This window comes from Ostrea edulis, chromosome 4 (assembly GCF_947568905.1).
Source record: "Ostrea edulis chromosome 4, xbOstEdul1.1, whole genome shotgun sequence".
NCBI lineage: Eukaryota > Metazoa > Mollusca > Bivalvia > Ostreida > Ostreidae > Ostrea > Ostrea edulis.
The window spans coordinates 7,258,281-7,275,029 of record NC_079167.1 but is presented as its reverse complement, the minus strand read 5'-3'; the positions used below and the strand labels follow the sequence as shown (position 1 = coordinate 7,275,029).

The window sequence follows — 16,749 nt, the reverse complement described above, 5'->3', positions numbered from 1 at the left end:
ATATCTCGCTATAGGGGAAGTGTTCCCAACCTGTTAAGTATAAACTGATATTCATCTTAATATTATCCCTGGACCCAGGTTTAATGTTGAGAGAGTCAGACTGGAGGTTATATTGTAGAATGGGAATTCAACAACACCAGCTGATGTTGCTACTTTGCCAACCTATTGGAACTTTATTTTGCAGATGTAGGTTCCGAGAAGCAAGGATTCAGTAGTCGGATGTGATTTTTCTACAAATTAATCATGTCTACTTTGACCCCTATTGAAATTCTGTGTAATTGCATGCTAATGTTATTCATAAAAAAAACTGAAATGTGAGGAGGCTAGTCAGGCTACCTAATTCGTTTGTTGGTCTTTGGACCGTTAAAACAGCAATTGCATCATATTAACCATATGGCCCTTGCTCTAAATCTCCATGGGGGTAAGGGCAAAATCTCTGATTGCATTATTTTAGAATTATATAGAGTAAATATCATAAAATTGTATTCAGGTATATATATATATATATATATATATATATATATATATATATATATATATTCATACTGCTTGCAATGTCATGAATTAATGTAATTTAGAATAATCTTTTTTTTTTCAAACAGAGCATCTCTGAAAAACAGATGGAAAAGGTTTATACAAGAAAGCTCCCATAAAAAATTCTTCTTAGCTCAAACCTTTCCTTAAAATTTCAAAATATATTTGGTGATTGAATTGAAAGTTGATATCAGGATCACACACAGGCAAAAATCTGAGAAATGTTTCATTATTTTCTTCCTCATTTCGTATTTGTGAAATGATATCAAGTTTCTCATCATTGTCATTCTGCTGGAATTACTGTTAAAATTTCTATGGTTGGCCATTACTGTGAACAAGTTCCTAAAGCACATAAAATTTTTAATCGATGGAAAAATTCAAACAGTGACAGTGTTAAAAAATAAACTGTCTGTGACAAAGTTGCATAACCATTAACATGATTCCGGTGGTCTAATGGGAACTTTCAATGAAAGGCTTTAGATGTTGATTGAAGAATTTGCTTGTTTGAATTTATTCAAATTGCTAAACATATTCCACATTGAATCTGATTTTCAATTTTCAGCTCTGCGAGCAACAGAATTATTGCAGCAAAAGACCATGCATCAATTCAGATAAATATTGCTGACGTAAGTTATTTTTCTTTATATATTTTGCATCTTCTTTGCATTGTAATTTAGAATAAAAGAAAAATGAATTCCTTTTGACTTTAGCAATGGAACAGAACAACATTTTAATGAGTACTAAAACTGGGGTTAGCTGATAAATATAACTTTAAATACAAAAAGTAGCAAAAATATGTACTTTATTTAATAATTAGCATACACTACAGAAAATGTGTATGAGCTTTTGAAGTTTCTGGAACTTGGAATGTTAGGCTAGTATGTGCTTCAAAACGCATTAGATTATTTATTGATTATCAATCCTAGTCCATCCCCGTCATGTATCAACAACATTTTGTTAGCTATACATAGTATAAAATCCAAATGTTTACGCACTGAATGGCTAGAATTTGTGAATAATACAAGCATCCTCATGTAGTATCTATTCAATATTGTTCAATTAGGCAAGCGTTTAAAAACTAAGTCCAAAGGGGTTTGTCTGTCAGAAATTCCTTTAGTGGTAAAATTATTGAAAGTTTTGACATCTGAAAAATAAAAATCAGATTAAAAAACAGACATGGGTTAGGATAGGGCTACATCTTTTGAAGATGAGAAAGGATACAATGTTTTAAATTATGACCAGTCTCTTGCTATTGTGTGAGCAGCCTTGATACGGGGTTGACAGGATATTTTAGAATTGGTTGTAATTGTATTTTGGCCTAGTATCATTACACTTAATGTGTTGTACTACAGGTGGATCCCAGCACTGGCCGTATGACTGGATCTAACACAACTTATGCCATCTGTGGAAACATCAGAAGAATGGTAAGTATATCAGTGGGAAAATTTTATAATATTGCATGTCAGCATAATCACTTTGGCTTTGTGTAAAGTACATGTGATGCTTTCATCTTCTTCAGCAATTGTCCTACATTAAAATGGGATAATAGCAAAAATTCATACATGCATGATCTTTGTTCCCTAATCTGCTTTGTTTGTGAAGATTAAAATAAACATTGATTCATTCTCTAGGGAGAATCTGATGATTCCTTGAACAGATTAGGGAAAAGAGACAACCTCATTGCACAGTAAGTAGACAGGCCGGAGAGCAGAAATTTGTACTCGAAGGTGGACATTGAGATTTTTTTTTTTAAATTCATTTTGAATTCAAATACTGGTAAAATCTTTCTTTAAGTATTGGTTGTATTTGTTTTACAGGAACTTCTGATGAGGATGTGATGCTTGGTGTTGTTGATTTTGATCAATAAAGACATCTACACAAGTACAACATTGTTCCTGATTATCATTGATATTGCTCTTGAGAGTAGAACATGTTATTTAGAATTGGTATTCAAAGCAGAAGGATACATGCTAGAAAACAATGAATAGCTTGTGTTCACCAAGTTGTAAGCAACCATACTGGTTTTACTGGAATTTATAATTAGGACCCATGGCACTTATAGAACCTCAAGAATACAGTCAGATTAGAATTACTATAAATTCCTCGCTTTGCTCGATATAAAGACAGTTGCAATATGGCCACTGAAGTTCAGGTGGTTTAATCAATATGGAAGTATCTTCATAGTGTAGATTAAATTTTCTTCACCCCATGGCTTTGGAACCAGGTGAGTCCACAATAGTGATTTAAGGATTTATGCTCTTTTATGTCCCAAAATTTCTTCATATTGATTGTGGAGGCTCGGTGGTTGGACCATTTGCTTAGTGACCGGGAGGTCGTGGGTTTGAGACCCATTTGTGCCTTGGCCACATCTGACCCAAGACGTAAGGATGGTGAGTGCTCTTTCGTTAAAGACTTGGCATTTAGAACTGGGAGTTGCTTTAAAGTTAAACTTTAAAGATTGAGGTCACTGCCGGCATTTGTATAAGACCCTCACTGCTGTAGCCCTGCAGGTCTCAGTATGAATGAAAAATTCTTGAAAGGAAGTAAAATGAAACAAACTAAAACTTTTTGAAGGCTGAATCTGAGTGTGCCTATGTTGGAATAATTACTGACCCATCTTCCATACTTTCCCCTTTCTTCATACCTCCGTAGTAGGTGTTTATAATCATGAACATTGTGATTTAGGTGAGCATTGTTGTCCATGGGCCTCTTGTTTCAACATAGTAGGATGCGTTTCTGCATCAAATCTGGCTTTGCATACTTTAAAACCATCTTTATTAGCCAAGAATTTCTGATACCTTTTTTTCACCTCAAAGTAGTGTATGGGTAACCCCCGGCTAGCAAAGATGAGTTAAAAATGTGAAAAAAATAGTGATGAGTTCTAACTAGTTAATTAGCTGCAACACGTGGAAGATAGGGTTCCCAATGCTTACAAGCTGAACATTTCCTTCTTATCCAAGACGATCATAGAACTTGTACCAAAGAACATAAAATGCATGTACCTTTTAATATGATAATGGCATCTTACTTGACCTATCCTTTTTTAGGTCACCTGAACTTTCAGCAGTTGATTTTAAGTCTGTCGGACTTCTTTTGAATGTTTTTAAATTTGGATGTAAGTAATCCCCAAAGTCTAATATATCGATAAAGATGTAAATTTCCATCTCGTCAATTCTTCACTTGTCCGCATTATTCAGCCGATGATGAGTTAGAATAGAAAACCAAACATTGCACAGCCTTGTTTTACTCCATTGTCTAGAACAGTGCAGTTTGTGTTGTTATATTGGAGTTTCCTACATGTTTGGAATTCCCGACCTTTTTATTAGTTTCCATAGGCTCTCGTACACGGAATTGAACTTTTTTCAAAGTCTACAAAAATATGCCTTGAAATGAATTCCAATTTAAAATGTTTCTTAGGATGAATAACTGTTCTGCTGTTTTTCTGCCTCCGCAGAATCCTGCTTGCCCTTCGGTCTGCTGCTCATCAATTCTCATGTATTCTTCCTCTTAATATTTTGCCCGGGATCTTGCTTGATACTGATACAACGCGATTCCCATTTAATTTTCACAAACTACTGAAAAAGTGAAGATAACGAACAGTGACCAGTCTCATAAATCCTATACAGAAATTAAGAGAAGGGGAAACACTTACCCCTTGACAAACCTGGGGTATGATCAGGTTCGTAGGAGGAGTAAACATTCCCTGTTGACGGGTCACACCTGCCGTGAGCCCTATATCTATGGAGCGCCAAATTAACATAAACTCAAATAATTGAAGTTATCTTTAATTATTTGAAAATATCACCAATTCATTTGATGCGCACAACAATTCAAATAATGATCTCTTAAAATAATTAATGATATCTTCATTGCGCGCATTGATTGAATTGATGATAGCGTTGATTATTCTGCTGAACTGATGTGCTCTGTTATTCAATTGTTGCTCTAATTAATGGGGCTCGCATCAATTCAATAAACGTTTGCAATAATTGACTTATTGCTCTCTTCAATTGAATTAATGATATTATTAATTCGGTTGATGCGCACAGTAATTAAATCATTGCTCTCTTCAATTAAATTAATGATATCATTAATTAATTTGAAGAGAGTAATATCCACAATTGAATTAATTATCTCTTTAATCGAATTGTTGCTCTTTTTAAAAGAATTGATGCGTGCATTAATTCCTTATACAAACACATTGTAGATAGTTAAAGGTATCTTCAATTGAATTAAAGAGATCATCAAATCCTTTATACCGAGCTCTGAATTTCATTTTTGCAAGCAATATATCCACCACATTGATACTCATAAAATGAATAGAGGAGAGCAATAACTGAATTGATGCACACATTAATTCAATTGATGAGAGCATTAGTTGAATTGATGATATCTTCAAATAAATAAAGATTTCTTCAATCTTTAGCTCACCTGGGGCCACAATAGGGGATCAAAGTTTTACATACAAATATATAGGAAAAATCTTTAAAAATCTTCTTCTCAAGAACCACTAAGCCAGAAAAGCTGATATTTACATGAAAGCTTTCTGACATAGTGCAGATTCAAGTTTGTTCAAATCATGGCCCCTGGGGGTTGGATGGGGCTACAAGGGGGGATCAAAGTTTTACATACAAATATATAGGGACATTCTTTAAGAATCTTCTTCTCAAGAACCACTGAGCCAGAAAAGCTGATATTCACATGAACATCTTCCTAACATAGAGCAGAGTTAAGTTTGTTCAAATCATGGCCCCCTGTTGTAGGATGGGGCCACAATAGGGGATCAAAGTTTTACATACAAATATATAGGAATTGTTTTTAAAAAAATCTTCTTCTCAAGAACCACTGAGCCAGAAAAGCTGATATTTACATGAAAGCTTTCTGATATAGTGCAGATTCAAGTTTGTTCAAATCATGGCCCCTGGGGGTAGGATGGGGCCACAAGGGGGGGGATCAAAGTTTTACATACAAATATATAGGAAAAATCTTCAAATATCTTCTTCTCGTGAACCATTGGGCCAAAGAAGATCACATTTACATGAAAGCTTTATGACATAGTGTAGATTCAAGTTTGCAAAAACTATGGCCTCCAGGGGTAGGTTGGGGTCATAATAAGGACTACGGTTTTACATGCAAATATATATAGGAAGTCTTCTGATATGGACCAAGGTGACTCAGGTGAGCGATGTGGCCCATGGGCCTCTTGTTTAAGTTTATGTTGATTGGCGCTCCATATATATCTTGTCAGGTAAATGGAGTAATCTCTATTCAAAATCAGTATCACTGTATGTAAAGTACGGCCTAATAATTGGTATGAAACACGCAAGACAGCATTCTACCTAATAAATATAACAACCATTTAATTTGCGAAATGCTGACTGTTGAAACCCTCTCAGTAGCCTCCCTTGATATAAATATTGATCATGCCGGTGATAATGGTATGTGAGATGTTGACTGGATATAAGCCAAAGCCATTCTGTTTGTCATAATGTTGAGTTATAATTTTGTCGGTAGAAGGGATGTTCAATAAGATATCCAAATACGAAGCAGATACTTGTATTAAAAAAAAACCTCTTTTATTTCGAGTTCACTGTGATATATCTAAGCAATATATGAATGAAAATCGGTATTGTTAATAGATAATCTATATACATTGTATCTAAATGTCGAGTTGAAGACCACAGTAGGAGTTGTTTTTTGTTTTTTTTTCTCATAAATTGTGCCTAATTAGAATACAAAAACAGGTTGGCTAATAATGAAGCACAGTTCGTGCCCATGGAAATTCCAACAAACTGCATGTGGGAAGACTACGTAGATATTATCAATGAGGGACTCTAGCATATTTTAATGAACAAGTGAAGATAACGAACAGTGATCAATCTCATAAATCCTTTAAAGAACATACCACAGGTGGAATCAGGTTCCTTGGAGGTATAAACATCCCCTGTTGACGGGTCACATCCGCCGTGAGCCCTATATATATTTTTAATTTGTTATTTTTTAGGGGGGGGGTGTTATAGATTATATGAAAAATCTGCTGAGCCCTATATATATTTTTAATTTGTTATTTTTTAGGGGGGGGGGGTGTTATAGATTATATGAAAAATCTGCTAGTAAGTGAATTGCTATATATTACAGTGCCCTTTATTGTTTTGCCTGGTCATAAGTTTTGAATTATACAGAAATATAACATATTTTTCAGAGTTTGGGGAACAGTGGGATAGTAACCAAGGATAAATACAATAGACGACCTCTTTAATCATTCCCGTGGGGATCCGGGTTAGAATAGATCCTCAGTACCCCCTTGCTTGTCGTAAGAGGCGACTAAATGGGGCGGTCCTTCGGGTGAGACCGCAAAAACCGAGGTCCCGTGTCGCAGCAGGTGTGGCACGATAAAGATCCTTCCCTGCTCAATGGTCATAAGCGCCGAGCATAGGCCTAAATTTTGCAGCCCTTCAGCCGCAGTGGTGACGTCTCCATATGAGTGAAATATTCTCGAAAGGGACGTAAAACAATATTCAATCAATCAATCTTTAATCATATGTAAATTTAAGAATGCAATATAAATATTTCTCATTAAACTGAAATTTTTTCTAAAAATTGAAATTATCCTACAATCAAACGCATTGAAGTGGTAAAAAATTTTCTATCGTATGAAACGCTTGGAGAGCTGGTAATGACACGCCCACTTTTCCGATTAAAACCACAGGTAGCACGCGAGTTTTGCTGGTAAGGAAGGTGTTGGAAAAGAGTATAAATAAATAAACGCAATGAAAATAAGCCTAGTTTTTACGTAAATATATTTATATGTATAGACATTTCCATGCAAAAATATATATAACACTGCGCATACAGAATTGTCAAGTAACGTTGAGATATCTGGTGTTACGGTAAAAGTATCGCTTTCTGAAATTTCTTTCAATGCACGCGTTATTGCAAGTTTTACACACAGCAACACGTGCCGAAGAAGAACAAAATAATCTGCCCATTAAAAAAAGAAAACTAATATCATATTTGATATTTTGCGTATATCTGACATTTGAGGTGTTTCTGAAACAATATCGAATTTTATGTAAAATACTTAGAAATAGGAGTCAGCGATGAGTTAGTATCCGCCTATTGTATTTGCCTGTAAACAAGCGTTTGACAAAAAAAAAAAGAAGTATTACAAAAATTCAAATTTTCAATATACAAATTGTCAGATAGTGATGAGCAAAACAAAGTATTTTTATTCATTTAACTATCTGTTATAATAAAAACAGAAGAAATTTGCGAAGTTGATTTTCAATCCACTTGTACATAAACATATTCTCCTTTGCATTGTTCCTTTCATATTCCTAATAAAAATACGTTTGTAAAAGTATTCATTTATGTACGAAATGAGAATGAAACGAAGTGGAATTTAAATCAATTTAGAAACAACACATTAATATTGGAATTTCAATCCAATGTTTTCCAATCGTCCGCGAATAGTTAGTACCCAGTTTCTCCGTCTTCAATTGAGTATGTTACAAGAAATCACCAACCCATCATCGGGTAGATAAAGCGGGGCAAGATAGACACTGTAACAGGACAAATTCTTTGAAGTGTGAATGTCACTAGTCATTCATAATGTTCAATACGAGCATTCACAGGGCGGTACTCGCGGGATGGAGAAGAGCTCGGGAAGAACTCGTGTTAATTTGCTTGCTAGGGAGTTTTTTAACATGCAAAGAACTGTTTCATATTTAACATCCCTTACTTACTGTTTAGACCAAAATGAGTAGGGGGTGGACGAAACGATACGCTTACCTACACATTAAAGGGGACTTGAGATCCCCACCCCTGCATTACTGGAATAACGCCAGTGAGATATGTGTGTACATATTTCCTCGTTAAGAGAGCAATAATTGATGAATTGATGATATCTTCAAATAATTGAAGATATCTTCATAATCGTTATAATTAAATTTTGGAAAGAACAGGCCCATAACATTTCCATAGGTACTAACTCGTTATAACGAGATAATTAACTCATTATAACAAGATACTAACTCGTTATAACGAGATAGCTAATTCATTATAACGAGATAATCAATTCGTTATAATGAGTTAATTATCTCGGTATAACGAGATGATTAACTCGTTATAACGAGATACTAACTCGTTATAACGAGATATTTAAGTCGTTATAACAAGATAACTAACTCGTAATAACGAGATACTAACTCGTTATAACGAGATAACCAACTCGTTATAACGAGGTACGAACTCTTTATAACGAGATAATTATCTCGTTATAACGAGATACTAACTCGTTATAACGAGATAGCTAATTCATTATAACGATATAATGAATTCGTTATAATGAGTTAATTATCTCGGTATAACGAGATGATTAACTCGTTATAACGAGATACTAACTCGTTATAACGAGATAATTAAGTCGTTATAACAAGATAACTAACTCGTAATAACGAGATACTAACTCGTTATAATGAGATAACCAACTCGTTATAACGAGGTACGAACTCTTTATAACGAGATAATTATCTCGTTATAACGAGATACTAACTCGTTATAACGAGATAGCTAATTCATTATAACGAGATAATCAATTCTTTATAATGAGTTAATTATCTCGGTATAACGAGATGATTAACTCGTTATAACGAGATACTAACTCGTTATAACGAGATAATTAAGTCGTTATAACAAGATAACTAACTCGTTATAACGAGATACTAACTCGTTATAACGAGATAACCAACTCGTTATAACGAGATGCGAACTCGTTATAACGAGTTAGATTTTTTTTTCACTTTTCAAAAATGAGCCTATCCGGCTTTCGTAGTATTTACCTTTTTATCTAGGGTTGTTTTTGTTTTGTTTTTTTCTTCTCCGAATTCAGTGAAGCTGATATATGGGCTGATTAATTTTGCTCCTTTTGGGGGAACAATCTAGGACATTTAGAGATTACATGTATTTGGGTCATGCATAAAACGTATTCTCTTTAGAAAAGTGGACAGACATGCTTGACTACTTCTCTAAAGAGAATAGTGTAAAACGCAGTGTTAACTGGAGGTTACGTTTCGTTTGACGAAATTTCCTAATGTTAACATAAACTCAAATAATTGAAGATATCTTCAATTATTTGAAGATATCATCAATTCATCAATTATTGCTCTCTTTAATTGAATTAATGCGCGCATTAAATCAATTATTGCTCTCATCAAATGAATTAATGCGCGCTGCAATTCAATTACTGCTCTCATCAATTGAATTAATGCGCGCATCAATTGAATTAATGAGAGCAATAATTGATTTAATGCGCGCATTAATTCAATTATTGCTCTCTTCAATTCAATTGATGCTCTCATCAATTGAATTAATGAGAGCAATAATAGATTTGATGCACGCATTAATTCAATTATTGCTCTCTTCAATTCAATTGATGAGAGCATCAATTTAGTAGAAATATTGCGCGCAATAATTAATTTAGAGCTCGATATAAATAATTTGATGATCTCTTTAATTCAATTGAAGATATCTTTAATTATTTACAATGCTATTGTATAAGGAATTAATGCGCGCATCAATTCTTTTAAAGAGAGCAACAATTCAATTAAAGAGATCATTAATTCAATTGTGGATATGTTGAATTGAAGATATCTTTAATTATATAGTTGCTCTCTCTAAAAGAATTATTGCTCTCTTCAGATGAATTAAAGATATCATTAATTCAATTGAAGAGAGCAATAATTGAATTAATGTGCGCATTAAATCAATTATTGCTCTCATCAAATGAATTAATGCGCGAGATCATTAATTCAATTAAAGCGCGCATCAATTCAGCTGAAGAATTAATGCTATCATCAATTCAATTAATGCGCGCAATAATTCAGAATTGAAGATATCATTAATTATTTGAAGAGATCTTTAATTAAATTGTTGCGCGCATCAAATGAATTAATGATATCTTCAAATAATTGAAGATATCATCAATATCTTCAATTAATTGAAGATATCATCAATATCTTCAATTAATTGAAGATATCTTCAATTATTTGAGTTTATGTTAATTTGGCGCTCCATAGTGTTTGGATAGAGCTTTTACCAAATACTCGCAATTTTGATGCTAAATACATATATACCAATACATACTCAACGCCACAAAGTTTCAGTCAGAGTGTACTTTTATGTATAAAAATTTGGGCAAGCTCAAACAAAGTCATAATTCAGAGGGTCTTCATTTGCAAATTTCGAGATCACCAGTATATGAATTCTATTGCAAGGGACTGTTTCAAAATTCAATTATCGATGCATTCAAAGAGGACCTCCGGTAGAGCTATAGTGTTATATAGTATGTATATACTTCTCAGTTTTTTGGAGGTGTGGGTGTTACTGTACAGGTATTACAAAGTTGATATTTACAGTTTAATATTTAATATGAAATTATCCCTTTTGGGAGTGATCCTTAGATTGGACGAATGTACCGGATGTGAGATCAGTTAAACTCGTTACATTGAAGGGTAGGTAATACATATCGATATGTTATACAAAAGTCTCCACGCATGACTGATGTTGTACAGGTCCACATAAAAACGATGAAATGGCTGCCACTGAGTTGTGTTCTCCGAAGATAAACACACTCGACCGTTTTATTCCCTATCGGCCCAACCTTGATGTCAATGTCGCCCACGCCCGGGTGATGAGTCCACCCAGTGAAACGAAGAAGCACCCGTCGCCATGGAGCAATGATCGACAACGACTCTATAGTGATGTTCTTGATGGAATTCTCGATACCCCGGGACAAAAACGAGTGTTACCGATAACGCGCTGTCAAAGTCCAGAGACTCAAAGTAAGATATTCTTGCATTTCAGAACGATATCATCTATAATTCTGCATGTTAAAACCTGAAATTACATTAATTGACCTACGTGTATTATATGTACATTATGTTCTGTTCCTGTAGATGATCTCAAACTTTGTTCACAAAGGCCAAGAAGACGAGTGATTACGTCGCCTAAAAATATCCTTGATATGCCTAAAATCCGAAATGATTTCTGTAAGTTACACTTTCATTTTATTCTATCTTTTCGAGCTTTTTTGTGAAACCGCATTCTGTTGGGCCTGCTGTGAAAATGCATTTTTGTAACTCCAGACACCAATGTACTTGACTGGGGACAATCAAACAGGATCTTGGTTGCTTTGGAGAAGACTGCATATATCTGGGATGTCGAATCAAAACTTTGCCAGAAAGTAGATGCTGTAAAAGACGAGGAGGCCAGCTCTTATTTTGTATCTGCTGTCTGTTGGGATAACGAGGGCCATTTGGTGGCAACAGGAGACAGCCAAGGGCATTTAAAGGTTAGATACCAGTCATATTATACATTTAAAGGTTAGATACCAGTCATATTATACATTTAAAGGTTAGATACCAGTCATATTATACATTTAAAGGTTAGATACCAGTCATATTATACATTTAAAGGTTAGATACCAGTCATATTATACATTTAAAGGTTAGATACCAGTCATATTATACATTTAAAGGTTAGATACCAGTCATATTATACATTTAAAGGTTAGATACCAGTCATATTATACATTTAAAGGTTAGATACCAGTCATATCACACATTTAAAGGTTAGATACCAGTCATATTATACATTTAAAGGTTAGATACCAGTCATATTATACATTTAAAGGTTAGATACCAGTCATATTATACATTTAAAGGTTAGATACCAGTCATATTATACATTTAAAGGTTAGATACCAGTCATATCATACATTTAAAGGTTAGATACCAGTCATATCATACATTTAAAGGTTAGATACCAGTCATATCATACATTTAAAGGTTAGATACCAGTCATATCATGCATTTAAAGGTTAGATACCAGTCATATCATGCATTTAAAGGTTAGATACCAGTCATATCATACATTTAAAGGTTAGATACCAGTCATATTATACATTTAAAGGTTAGATACCAGTCATATTATACATTTAAAGGTTAGATACCAGTCATATCACACATTTAAAGTTTAGATACCAGTCATATTATACATTTAAAGGTTAGATACCAGTCATATTATACATTTAAAGGTTAGATACCAGTCATATTATACATTTAAAGGTTAGATACCAGTCATATTATACATTTAAAGGTTAGATACCAGTCATATTATACATTTAAAGGTTAGATACCAGTCATATTATACATTTAAAGGTTAGATACCAGTCATATCACACATTTAAAGTTTAGATACCATTCATATTATACATTTAAAGGTTAGATACCATTCATATTATACATTTAAAGGTTAGATACCAGTCATATTATACATTTAAAGGTTAGATACCAGTCATATTATACATTTAAAGGTTAGATACCAGTCATATTATACATTTAAAGGTTAGATACCAGTCATATTATACATTTAAAGGTTAGATACCAGTCATATCATACATTTAAAGGTTAGATACCAGTCATATCATACATTTAAAGGTTAGATACCAGTCATATCATACATTTAAAGGTTAGATACCAGTCATATCATACATTTAAAGGTTAGATACCAGTCATATCATACATTTAAAGGTTAGATACCAGTCATATTATACATTTAAACGTTAGATACCAGTCACATTATACATTTAAAGGTTAGATACCAGTCATATTATACATTTTTGACCATGCTCCATGCCCTTTATAGAGATAGTTTTTACTGATAATGGCGATTATTGATTGTGTATAAAAAAAATTATTTCTCTGAGGTTATTTTGCTGAATATTTGCATCAATACATGTACATATCTCGATGTTGTGCATTGTATTATACCACTTTACGGTACACGCTTAAATACCCATTTGTACGCTTATATATTTACATTTGCCAATGCACTTCCTAATATGACAGTACTAATGAAATTGACATTCAATTTCGTGTAACATGAAGTTGGTCACGTGATCAGTCTTTTCTTGCGTATGAATACAATCACCGCTTCAAAAGTCAGTTCCTGTACTTTCACATGGCTTGCTCATGCAATGCAGTGGGGGATTTACAAAACATATTACACCTGAACATGTACATGTACTAACATATTTAACTTAGTTCACAATGGAGACTTGACCCACTCCATATGAAAATCTGCTTGGAAAAGTCAAATGTACTGTTTTGTGCGTTTTCAGGCGCGTAGCTACGTTTACGTCAAAACGCCCGGGCGTACACATAAAAAAACCCAAAAAACTATTAAATGCTACAAACATAGGTGAAAAATAAGTGTCTGCAGTATCTGCGGTAAATTAGTCTCCCCCGGACCCCCTACCAGGGTCCTGCCCTGGACCCGCTGGGGGCCTTGAGCGGCCCCCAGACCCCTCGCCATACAATAGGCTACACATTAATTAACTCAGGCTACGCCACTGGTTTTTCGTGTGTAGGTGATTTTAAGTAGGATTTTTTCAATGTTCCTTTAAAATGGGCATATCGAAAAAGCATTTTTGGAAACTATGGATTGATTGTTTTAACTAGAATGCAAATTTTTCTTTTTCTGGAGAGTTTCAATTTTAACTTTGATATTTGTCCCTCTGTGGGTTCTCGGCTCGATAAAGTCACCCATCTTCTTTTAGCTCACTCAAATGACCCGGATAAGGTCTGTGGACCTCTTTGTTAACGATAATATACTAGCTAGTTGTCTCAGTACACGAAATATCAAGATCGTTAAAACAGCCGGGTAACATAAGATTTTACACTGAAAATAACCCGTAGCTATTTAGCAAAAACGTTGGATCTCAAAAACCCGGTGCTCGAACCCATCTGTAAGTAAGTTAGTAAGACATAATGCAATTTCATTGGTAGGTTTTCGATCCAGAAACGGAGAAAACTGTTCGGAGTGTAAATGGAGATGGAAAGACCACGGTTAGCGTAGTGAAGTGGAGGAACAACGAAATATACACGCAAGTATAATTATGCAAATAGCAGAGAAACACCAGTCTCTCTAGCATATAAGTATAGTTCATGACATCAAAAAATTTCACTACCAATAAAATGATTTAATTTCTATGATGTAATTCATTATTCTTTCAGTGGAGATCGCAAAGGAGGGGTTTTCCAATACGACGTCAGATGTCCCACCATGGCTGGTCGACTGGTTGGACATGGACAAAATGTCTGTGGAATGGCGCTGTCTGATAATTCCCATGACATGGTGACGGGTAGTAACAGCGGAATTGTCAGGTTATGGGATTTACGAACGCATAAGTGTTTCAGAACGATCAAAGCCCATAGCGCATGTGCTAAGGTTCGTTTCTTCATTTTTTGCGTAGTAATCGCAGTACACAATTTACTGAGTTATCATTAGTCACTAAATGTATATTAGACAATGTTATTTTTATAAGAAATACATGTAGGCGCTGGCATGGTGTCCATGGCGATCCAGCGTTATAGCAACCGGGGGCGGAGCACAAGACGGTTATATTAAACTGTGGCAGATTCATACAGGAGAATTGATTAGCGAAACCTCAACCAAGTCTCAGGTGTGTTTAAAAAATGATAATGTATAAACAATGATACGTTTAGTGATATGCATGCTCTGTTATGGTGTACATGTATGTATACACTATATATGTGCATATTTGTTTCTGTGTTCAATAAAAGCTATTTCCCTATACCTTGGCGTGATTTAGATATGTGGGTTACTATGGTCAGTAGAGTACCAAGAACTTGCTTCCACCCATGGATCAGTAACCCCAGAGAATAATGACATTGTTTTGTGGAAGATGTCAAGGTTTCAGTTTGAACCCCTGGCAAGACTGCAACAGCATCTAGCACGGCCTCTTCACATGGCACTCAGTCCTGATGGCACCACAATTGGTAATCATATTTATCGTAATTCAACCATGCTCAGGTGCTACACACGTATGATTCACATATGTCGTGTAGTACCTTCTTAGGCCCATTGTGCCTATCCATTGTGGATTTCAGGTAAAAAAAAAAAATAAAAAGTCAAGATGCCTTGTACATGTTCTAAAGTGGTAGTGCTGATGCGATTCATTCTTGTTTGACAACATGGAATTAGTACAACTCACAAAGCACATGATGTAATGACGTTAGTATGTTTCCATAGAAAATAGTTACTAGTATGCATAATAGTAGTTTATTGAAAGATAATATGCGTTTCCTGTTTTCCTTCATTGTGTCGAGTAATATTTTTTTCTCCTAGTTTTCTTCGTTAGGGATTATTTTATCGTAAAAGTGAATTTTATTGCCCAGCAATAACAATTACGAGGCATTGTGAAATTGTTTTCAGCTTCCGCCGGAGTAGATGAAATTATGTGTATCTGGGAATGTTTTCCGGGAAATCGCGAACACCACCGGAAACTATCATCGTCATCACTCGATTTGAACCAGATGATCCGATGACATTGACCAAAGTCTTGCTTCAAGTTTTCTTCCTATTGTCCAGAAGAACTATATATACACTACCTGTAAATCCATTAGTTAGAAGTTATAATTTCAATTGTATTTATATGTGTTAAATTTATGTTTGTTGAATATTGTAAATTAAAGAAATAATTATTGTACATGTTCTTAGTTATCTTAACTCACCAGAGTTGGTGGCACAACTTGTGAGTTTTTATGCCCCCGTAATCGGAGATTCAGAGTCATATATAGTTCCTGGTCTGTCTGTTTGTCAGTTAGTATGTTTATATGTTTTTCTGTTTGTCCGAAAAAAATTAACCTACCCCATAACCTTTAAATGAATGGGGATTGGGATTTCATATTTCACTTGTGTATTCCTTTCTTTTGGTACCAAAGTGATTTGACCATGTGACCTTCACCTTAAAGTTTAATCTATTTTTGAAAAAAACCCTTTAATATTGGCAATAACGTTTGAATAGTTAGTAATACGGCTTTCATATTTCATATGTGTATTCCTTTTGACAAGACCTTTATGTAACAAATTCCTTTACCTCCTGTTTTACCTTCTTTTTTTTTGGAAAACATTAAACTATGCCATAACTTTTGAATGGTTAGTGATATGGCTTTCATTTTCACATTTGCATTCCTTGTGACAAGACTTTTTTGGTATCATAATTACTTTGCTGCCACATGAGGGCATCGGTGTTTCGCAAACTTATCTTGTTATTGATGAAATTAAAGTAATCCCCCATACCACATCAAATAACGTTAGAAACGTTGTTCACGAGTCGCCAGGATTATCACA

General features: G+C 34.4%; 2 protein-coding genes across 4 annotated transcripts in view; both read left to right on the top strand.

Moving 5' to 3' along the window:
- Positions 1-2,418, top strand: part of LOC125671335 (40S ribosomal protein S21-like) — a 3,282-nt gene extending 864 nt beyond the window's left edge. For all 3 annotated transcript variants that reach the window (XM_048906971.2, XM_056161796.1, XM_056161795.1), the window contains exons 3-6: positions 1,097-1,160; positions 1,887-1,958; positions 2,166-2,221; positions 2,352-2,418. In XM_048906971.2, coding sequence (XP_048762928.1) covers positions 1,097-1,160; positions 1,887-1,958; positions 2,166-2,221; positions 2,352-2,361 — 202 coding nt within the window. In that variant the 3' untranslated portion in view covers positions 2,362-2,418. The remainder of the gene's footprint in view (positions 1-1,096; positions 1,161-1,886; positions 1,959-2,165; positions 2,222-2,351) is intronic.
- Positions 2,419-9,167: 6,749 nt separating this feature from the next.
- LOC125672276 (cell division cycle protein 20 homolog) lies at positions 9,168-16,105 on the top strand. Its single transcript, XM_056161794.1, has 8 exons — positions 9,168-11,375; positions 11,490-11,582; positions 11,679-11,884; positions 14,382-14,479; positions 14,610-14,823; positions 14,933-15,058; positions 15,209-15,395; positions 15,832-16,105. Exons 1-8 carry the CDS (start codon positions 11,126-11,128, stop codon positions 15,942-15,944), a joined length of 1,287 nt encoding a protein of 428 aa, XP_056017769.1. The 5' UTR covers positions 9,168-11,125; the 3' UTR covers positions 15,945-16,105.
- Positions 16,106-16,749: the final 644 nt, after the last annotated feature.